Source organism: Dipodomys ordii, unplaced genomic scaffold (genome assembly GCF_000151885.1).
Source record: "Dipodomys ordii isolate 6190 unplaced genomic scaffold, Dord_2.0 Scaffold36, whole genome shotgun sequence".
Lineage (NCBI taxonomy): Eukaryota > Metazoa > Chordata > Mammalia > Rodentia > Heteromyidae > Dipodomys > Dipodomys ordii.
In genome coordinates, this window is record NW_012267252.1 from 2,912,313 (window position 1) to 2,921,966 (window position 9,654).

The 9,654-nt window shown below is 45.2% G+C and overlaps 1 protein-coding gene across 3 annotated transcripts in view; it reads right to left on the minus strand.

Annotated features, from left to right (window-relative positions):
* The window catches only part of Hpse2 (heparanase 2 (inactive)), a 449,190-nt gene extending 440,383 nt beyond the window's left edge, over positions 1-8,807 (minus strand). For 2 of the 3 annotated variants that reach the window (XM_013017681.1, XM_013017682.1), the window contains exons 1-2: positions 8,444-8,794; positions 5,213-5,370 (exon numbers count right to left, since the gene is read on the minus strand). In XM_013017681.1, coding sequence (XP_012873135.1) covers positions 5,213-5,370; positions 8,444-8,733 — 448 coding nt within the window. In that variant the 5' untranslated portion in view covers positions 8,734-8,794. Of the gene's footprint in view, positions 1-5,212; positions 5,371-8,443 lie in introns of all 3 variants that reach the window. The other variant, XM_013017680.1, reaches the window with a different exon arrangement.
* Between the last annotated feature and the right edge of the window lie 847 nt (positions 8,808-9,654).

The window sequence follows — 9,654 nt, forward strand, 5'->3', positions numbered from 1 at the left end:
CAGTGCTTTTAAACTATGATGAAACCAAGAATATTTGCTGAAGATTTACTGTATTGCATACACCACACTAGACATTTATACAATAATTAGTTATATTATAATGAATTTGCATTATAATTGGAAAAGTAAAGCAAATGTGTGTGTGTGTGTGTGTGTGTGTGTGTGTGTGTGTGTGTTAAAGTTAAAAATCAAACAAGGTAGAAAGGGCCAAGAGAAGACCAAAAATATACAACAGTAAGACAAGATCATCTAGAACATCCTATTCCAGAACAGCTTTGTGCAAATAATGAATATCTGCTGGCTTGAAGAATTGGATGGAGTGGGGGTGGGATTTGAACAGCTAAGATAATGACTTCCAAGGTAGAAAGATACTGGCCAAACAAAGGTGTGGGATCTGGGAATGTGGCTTAGTGGTGAAGTGTTTACTTAGCATGCATGAAGCCCTGGGTTCAATTCCTCAGTACCACATAAAAAGGCCAGAAGCGGCACTGTGGCTCAAGTGGTAGAGTGCTAGCCTTGAGTAAAAGAAGCTCAGGGACAGCGCCCAACCCTGAGTTTAACTCCAAAGACTGGTAAAAAAAAAAAAATTACCGAAGTATGGGTTTAGCAGCTTGAAAGTGCTTTAAGTGAATAATCAGGAAGGGTAGATTAAGAGGTTTATGGAAACATCATGGAGAAGGAAAAGTAAACAGACTGAAATGTGGAAACCTTTGAATGCCACATTGAAGAGTTTGGAAACTTTACTGGCAATCCTAAGGTAATTGATGTTTTTAAGCAAAGGGATATGATGAATATAAAAATCTTAGAAATATTAAACTGGCTTTTGACATGCATAATAAATGGTGCACATCTTCATTAAAGATGTGGTTATGGCCATAAAGAAATGTTATGCAAATAAAGCACATTGAATACATAACCAAGAAGGGCAGAGTGCAGCAAAATAAATGTCAGAGCAAAAGATTACCCAGTGGTTTCCTGGGAACAAATGAAGCATAACATCACACAGAACAGAGACAAAGAGAGGTGCAGGTAAGATTCCTAGGGTTAGAAAACCTGACCTAGTTTATACTTTCCCCATTACACCATGTTTGTATGGAATTCAGATTGCCTAAGCATAGTGAAACAAGTATACTGTACCAAAATGATACAAAAAAATAACAAATGTTTCAATGGGCTCAAAAAGCTAGTTGAAAAATGGAAGCCACATAACTTATTGATTACATTATGAATTCAGAAGAAAACAATAACAAAAACAAAAAATTTACATCTGAGTAGAAACATGAATGATGTGGCCGGAGAAAAGTAGAGGTTTCCCCCAATCTGGAACCATCAGTTTGTTTTAATGTTCGTATAAAATAAAACTAAGATCAACAATATTAATCTTCTCTCATTATTACACAAAAAGAGCTGCCTTAAACTCTCACCTGGCTTGCTGCTTTAGTGCCTCTCTCTCTCTCTCTCTCTCTCTGTGGGTCTCTGTCTCTGTCTCTCTCTCTCTTTCTCTCTCTCTCCCGCCCCCCCCCTAGAGTTTTGTGTGTATTTGTGAACGCACATGTGTCTGTCCTGGGACTTGAACTCAGGGCCTATGCACCATACAGGAGTTATTTTGCTCAAGGCTAGTTCTGTACAACTTTGAATCACAGCTCCAGCTTCACTTTCAGCTAGTTTTTATTCATTTATTTCTTTGTTGTTTTGGGATTTTTTTTTGTTTTGGGGGTAAGGGTGGTGCTTAATTGGAGATAAGTCTCATGAAACTTCTTGCCCAGGCTGGCTTCTAACCAAGATCTTCAGATCCCAGCCTCCTGAGTAGCTAAGATTACAGGCGTGAGCCACCAACACCCAGGGCCCATATTATCTCAATCCTCTCAAATGAAGGAACTTCCATCTTTTCTAATCTTACTACTTAATTCTACTTTAGAACCTTAAATAAATGTTATACATTTCCAGAAGTTTCCTTTAGTAAAAGCAAGCCCCTGCAACCTTCATATAGTACTTAGCAGCCAACAAAATATTTTATACACCTCATCTCTTAGAGTCTGCTCAGAAGCAATGCGCAGCAGGTATTATCCGCATCCACATGTTAAACAGAAGCAGTAAGTAAGCCCAGAGCCACACATTCGTAAGTGATAGAGCCAGGCCAACTTGTAAGTGCTCTAAGTCCAAATTCCATGTTTTCTTCACTATATTATTGAGTTTCATAAAGTGCCAGTGGGTATATCTTGTTACTTAAAATGTACATTGTTATTCAGTATTATGTTAAAGTAAACACATTTTAATAAGGTGCCTTGATGGCCAAGTGCTTATTATGAGACCATTTACTAAGAAGACCTAATTATTTTAAGATGCTCATGATAATAATATTTATCACTGGCTGAAAAGTAACATGTATACATATATATATATACACACACATATGTGTGTATGTATTACGATTTGCAAAATTTTTGAGAGCATACCAAAAATTTTTTTTGCCTTGGATTCTGCAATGTAGCATGCAACAAAGACAATAAGGGTGATTTAAGACTATGTAGGCATCAAAGGGCAGAAAATAGGGCATTCCTACTCTCTTTAAGTCTGCTAAGGCCTCAAATACTGATATAGTTCAGAGCATCTTATTACCAGGGAGACATAAATCAGAAGGAGTTCAGCTAGAAGCAATAAAACAGATTAGTGTCTAAAAGGACTGACTTTAACGAAAGTTTCAAAAGAATTAAATCCAGGTAGTCTAGATTTAAAGAGAGAGCAAAGAAAAAGAAGATATAAAAGAAACTTTTCTTAAAGCCATCACCTAAACCACAAGCAGAAATTATTTTGAAACTAAACATCTAAAAACTTGAGATTTGCTCATTGCAAATATTTAGAGAATATTTATAAAGAGAAAATGTGGGAGAAATGCCCAAATTTTGCAGCACTATCTGCAATAGCAAAGTTATAATAAGATCAGTCAATGTAACCATCCACAGATGAATGAAGAAAATGTGTATCTACAAACAATGAAGTTTTATTCAGCCATAAAGAATGAAATTATGTCACTTTCAGGAAAGTGGACTGAATGGGAGATCATCAGTAAAAAGAAAGAAGCCAGACTCAGAAAGACAAATACAGCTTATTTTCTTTCATATGTAAACCTAGACTTTAAAAAAAAAATCATGAAAAGAAGAAAGGGGACTGTTTGGCAAGAAGGAACCTGTGGAAGGAGGTTAGGAAAGGCCAGAAAGGTTTAGTAGATGAGAGTGGAATCAACATACATTCTATTTCTGTACAAAGATATCATAATGGAACCTATTACTTTCTATTGCTAATATATGCTAATACAAATGAATGAAAAAAAGCAGGATAAAAGAGTTCTATTCTCCAAGTGTTGTGAAAACTACATTCCTACAGACATTTAGTCCCCAGTTAGACAGAAAAAGAAAAAGAAAAAAAAAGGATTGATCTTGAACTAACTTCTGAAATGGTAGAAGACTGAAGATGATTTTTCAGATGTTTTCTCTTACTAATTTCTTTACTTCTATGAAATTATAGCCTCTGCTAATTTCTTTTCTCCCTGTGATGCTCATTTCTTCTCCTTTGACAAAAGGAAATAAATTGTATCATTCACTTAAAGTAGATTGCATTGTTTTCAATGAATAGGTAATATAATCTTAGATACAGTTTGGAAGAGAAAGGACCAACTTCTAAAACTTAAAATGTCCTTCCCCCTCCCTTGGGAAAAAAATTTCTGAGGCTCTTACAAGTTTTCCTACAAACTAGAGAGGAAGCAGTTTAAGTAGATTTGAAGAACTGTCCCATCAGGAAAACCATTAATATATCCTTTCTTGTATCTGATCACAGAGCTGACAGTGGCTCTGGGAACTATAAGGCCCTGGGTCAAATTACCTTCTGCGCTGCTGTTCAGGATTGTCTTTTACCTTCAGTATTTTATGCTGTATGACAGCAGAATCTACTTGCAATCTCCCTTTTTATAGCAATGGGTTTTACCTTTAAAAAAAAAAGAAAAAAAGTCTAGTCTTAAACACCTCCACTCTTCAGCAAATGTTATAAAAGAGTATGTCTTAATGAAGCTTCAAACTCCAGAAGCCACAGCCTTACCCTCTCTGTCTTGCATGTCTTTAAAAATAAAAAGGGGGGAAAAAGTTTTTTTTTTCCTCAGCCACCCCTGAAATAGATCCCAACACCTCTCCAGAACCCTACCTAGTAACATCCAGGAAAATACAAGGACAGTTCCTGTGCAGCTGATTTATAAAGACAGATGTAACGAGGAATCTTAGGGACTTTGAAAACTGCCCCCAGCCCTTTAAGAATAAAAACGGTAGCTTACTCGGAAAGAGAGAAAAACCCTTCAAGAATGGACACTTAACCTCTTCCATCCAACTTCAACAGCTTCAGTGGATGGAGATACACCACTTCTCACCTACCTCTATCCTGACCACACACAAAATCCATCCATCTTAATACTTAAACCTTTTACAGCAGAAAGTTAAAATACCATTTTCATTTTTCTCCTAGTAAAAATGAGACTGTTCAAACCTAATGTTTGGCCTTGCACACTGGAATAGAAGTTGGGGTTTTCCAACCTCTTCCATCTGATTCTGGCAGTAAAGACCAAAAAAAAAAAAAAAAAAACCCAACAAGTTGACATTTGCAATGCCATTTTGAAACTGAAGACTTGAGGTTCGTGCTAGGGAGGAAGACTCCACTGCGGAGATTTTTTTTTTTCAAGCTTTCCTCAACAAAGAGCCATCTATGAAGTATTATTCCTGCTAATATTAGTGGGGCTTTAAAAAGCTAAATCTCTCTTAGCTCTATCCTGGGAAGGCTGGAAATATGAAAACCCCAAAGGCACGTGTACGTATAATTTTTTTTGGAATGAAATGTGACTGACTCTTAAGTAGTACTGTGAACCTGGCTGGATATTCTTAAGACATCCCCTGCACTTTCCCAGGACGAACCTCCTGGTTTTTGCCTGGAAATTCCTGGCTTTGGAAAAGGCCAGCAAAGGCCCGCCAGGCAGGACAAGGGCTTGTGCAGAATCGTGGGTCTCCTCACCTGCTGTCTCTCGGGTTGGTTTTTTTTTCAGGAATTTTCAATCAAGGTCTCCTCCAAATCTGACCCTACCAACACACACACACACACACACACACACACACACACACACACACACTGCTTTCTCCCGTCCCCAGATTTCAAAAATGGGGACCAGGTTTCTCACCATCCTCATAGTTTTTGAGATAGTAATCCGGACCCGGACCCCCGCGGCTTTTCGCCGGGTTCCTCAAGTTCTGGAACTGCAGGAAGTCGGTCCTTTTGCCCCCGAAGCGCAGAAAGGCCGGCGAAAGTCCCCGAGCCAGGGTCACCAGACGCTTGGAGCTGCAGGGGTAGAGAAAGAGAGGGGGAAAGGATCCCCGGAGAAGGCTGGAGCAGCCCGGACACCGCAGGCACGGACTTAAGATCCTCTGCCGACCCCTCCCCGCCCCTCCATCCGCGCGCCCAGCTCCCTCCTTTGCCCCCCCCCACCCCCACCTCGGGACTCTGCCGCCTGCGCCCCGATGCCTGCAGTGCCCCCCTCCCACAGACACCCCAATGCCCAACAGACTGATTTCCAAAACCTTAGCGATCGTGTGTGTGCACTGTGTGTGTGGAGACTGGAAATACACTTGTGCAGCGAAGCTAGGGCCAAGGCGCGGTTACAGGGCTCGTGCCACTTGCCAGGAAAGCGCTCCCGGCTGAGCCGCTCCGGGCGCGGACCGCCGGCCTTCCCGACGGCTGCCAGACCTCCACGCAGCCAGTCGGCGGCCGTGGCGTGCCTGGCCCCAGGAACTTCGTAACCTCCACGGCGCAGGTAAAACCTGGCCTTGGCTCTCTTCAACCAGGCCCCAGCGCCCGAGGGCAAGTCGATTCCGACTTTGTTGGCTTGCATGCTCCAGTGGAGCTTCCTTTTTCATTTCATTCCTACCAACTAGATCGCTTCCCAAATTCCCGGGCAGAGCGATGTCCAGAGGAAGTTCTCGCCGCCCCAGAATCACAGCCAAAGCGCGAGCTTTTTCGTCCCTGCCATCACTCAGCCGGCTCTCAAGAAAGATACCATCTTCTCTACCCCCCTGAGTTTTGCTCTTTTTTTTTTTCTTTTTTCCTGCCCACTTGGGGCGGTTTGGAAGTGCCGCGAGGAAGCGACATTGGGTGAACTATGGGAGAAAAAAGCAAACTTGAGGAACAGCTGCGTGGACAGACAGCCATGCAAGTTCAAGATTTCCATCCACTGGATTTTTTTTTAAGCCAAAGGCAGCTACTTTGGGAAAGAATAGAGAGGGAAAACTAAGCGGACGCTGTTCACGCTCTGAGTTCCGGGATCTGGAAGTTATTTTTTTTTTTAACGCTTTGCTGGTTCGGGCTCTGAGTCTCCAGGAAATTGGAGAAGTTGGCATCCTACAAGAGATTCAAGAAAGAGAGAAACGGAGCCCCCCCTTCCACCTCCCCACCCCTCCCACACACACATTTAGAGAGAATCGAAGAGCAGACGTGTTCCCGTGGCTCGAAGAGGAATCCTTCGGCTGGGGATTTCCAGGACCGAGTTCCAGGGTGCGCGCAGTCAGGGCGTCGCGTGGGCCGGCCGAGCGCAGGGAAGTCCCCGCGCGAGTCTAACCCCAGGTAAACGCGGCATCTCCAAACTATCCAGAAGCCAAAGCAATGCGTCCCACCATCAACACATCCATCCTCTAAAGCTGTCTCTCAGAATTCTTTTTCTTTCTTTCCCTCCTTTCTTTCTTTCTTTCTTTCTTTCTTTCTTTCTTTCTTTCTTTCTTTCTTTCTTTCTTTCTTTCCTTTCCTTTCCTTTCCTTTCCTTTCTGCTGCAGGCAAGTATTTAGCGTGAACAAGCTGATTTTTAAAAAGGAAACCCGGTGGGGTACGCACAGCTGGAAGAGTGCAACGCACGTGGGGTGCGCATTTTGGAAACCCTCAGTCGCACCCCCACGTCGGGACGAGCTCAGAGGCGCGCTCTTGCTGCCAGGGAGAGCTTGGGGGGACGGGGGGGGGGGGGAGAGGAATTCTGGAGGAGCCGAGCTGTTCCCGCCCTCCCAGCAGCCGCACCCGCGGGAACCGAAACGGCCTCCTCGGCAGCGGCGGATGTCCCCCCCCTCGGTCTTTGGGGGTACAGTCCCTTCACGGGGCACCCCCGGGCTACCTGCCGCCGCCGCAGAGCCGGCGGGGGGCTGGAGCCGAGACCCCTAGACGCGGAGGGCGCAGGGGCGCGCGCACCCCGGGGAGCCCCACTCCAAACTCACGGGGACAGAAGAAGGGGGCTGAGAGCTCTCGGGGCTCGGGTGGAGGCGCCCACAATGAGGCTCCAGTTTGGAGGGATTTTTTTTTTAAGCTCCACACTTGGATTTAATATTGCAGAGAACGTTTTTTCCCCACCCGTGCAACTCTGTCCCCGATGGCGAGGGATCGGGGCTGCCTGACTGTGGAACAGAAATAACGAGGGGAGCCAGGGGGGGAAGGGAATCCAATTAGATTCCAAGGAGATCGGAACCGCCGGCTTTACTCCTCTGCCGGTGCGGGACTCCAACCGCAGGACCTTCCCCCTGAGAACCGCAGAGCCCCCTTCCCCGTAGGGACACCACGAGCTGAGCTGAGCGAGGATGCTCATTTTTTCATTAAAGAAAAACTAACTGATGCCGGTTATGGCAGAAGATTGAAGGAGGAGGCACCGGCGGGGGAGGCATTTCATTTTGTCTATAAAAAGCGCCTGGCAAAAAAAAAAAAAAAAGCCCTCCAGCCTACACATGACAGCGGAGGATCTAAAATCATTTCTTTAACTCCGAAAGCAACTCGCCCACCGCTCAAGCTTCTCCTGAAATTCGTTTTCCGTCTGGGAAAGTGGGAGACAACGGGTGGACACTCTGTGTGGAAAATTCCACGTTCGTGCAATCCCCGATTGAACACGCACACTTGCTCTCTGCCACACACACGCACACGCGCACACACACGCACACTCCATTCCTCTCTGGTCTTTGTTGCCCCAGACATTTTTTTCCCCCTTCACTTTGTAACTGCCCTGAAACCTCTTGGTTCTTTTTTTTTTCTTCTAACAGAAGAAGGGGAGGCTAATTGTGGCTATATGTAAGCACAACATTTTTTCAGTCATAACTGATAAGTTTCTGAAATGCCTTCTGCATGGCAGACATGTGCATCTTAATAGAAAACATTGCTTTTCTCAATCACCAGTTACAGCCTCTCAGCAAATATTCCAGGAGGAAGAAAGTCTCCCTTTTCTCTCTCTCGAGTGACAAGAAAGACAGAGCAAGAGATCCACTTGGCTTATTTTCTTCTCCTTCTTCTGCCCTCTTTGGAATGGTGGGGGTGGGGGAGTATAGGAAGAGAATGAGAGGGAGGGAGGGTACTTAACAAAGTGAACCAGGATCCATCGCAGCCCCTGCCTTACCTTAAGAAATCGAGCCAGCCATCATGAATGATGGAGGGGTCCAGCTGCAGAGAGAGGAAGTTCTCATTGACTGTCCTGACTGGGTTCTTGGTGCTCACATCAAGTAGAATCAGGGTCTTTTCCTTCCAACCTGAAGTCCTACCTACAGACAAGGGTCTCCTGTCTCCAGCTAGGGAAGAAAGGGGGAGAAGGAACCACAGAGCCAAGCAGAGAGCCACGGAGGCTAGGCTGGCTGGGGGGCGGGAGTTGCCGGAGGGCATGGCTTCGGGGAAGGCACCGAGCACCCTCATTTAAATCCTTCTGATTTAAACCTCTCTCCCTACTGGGTCTGGCCGGTGACTAATTGTCCTTATCTAAAGTGTGTGTCTGTCTGCCTTTCTCCCCCCCCCTTTTCCCCCTTCCTTTCCCCCCCTCTCTCATTCTCTTTCGTTAGCTCTCTCTCTCTTTTTTTCCTTTTTTTTTTTTAGTGTTTTGGTGCTGGTGGAGCGAACTCACGCCCCTAGCCAGCCTTCTCAGCAACTCGTGCCAAAAGTACTGTTCACCAGCACCGCCCCTTTAAGAGATTTGACTGCAGACATTTTTTTTAACATTTTTTTAAAGGTAAGGGGTGGAGGGGGAGGCGGGAAGTAGGAGGGAGGGGTGGCGTTGTACCCTCCTGATTTAACCCTCTAGGGTCAGGATGGAGGGGGGGAGAATCGTCTTGGGGTACGGGCTTGTTTTTACTTCCCTCCCTGGGAGGCGCTGGGGAGGACAGTGCAGTCTCCAGACTGCATCAGGCTTGTCCTCTGCTGGAGGGAGGGGGGGGGAGGAGAAGGGGGAGAAGGAAGAAGCATTAGCTTTGGGCTGAAGCTGCAAAGCGAAGGTTGTTCTTGTTCAGTTGCAAAGGGTCCATGGTTTTATTTTATTTCTATTATTATTTATTTATTTGCCAGGGCATGGAGGGCAGAGGAGACTGTGAGGAGGAGCTCACACCCCTTTAACTGGCCACACAAAAGCATCCTCTGACATCCCATAGGACAATGGAGTAGACAGGTCAAAGGCTTCTGTGTCTGGAGTCAAAAAGTTCCAGTCTAGGCCATTGCTCTGCTGGGCACTTCCTGCCGCCCAGGCCTAAGGATCTTGGGCCTTCTCCATATAGAATGGTTTTGGCTTAAGTCAAGGGCGGCCCTGTGCACATTTGAGCCACTTGGTTCCACAGCCAAGACACAGCT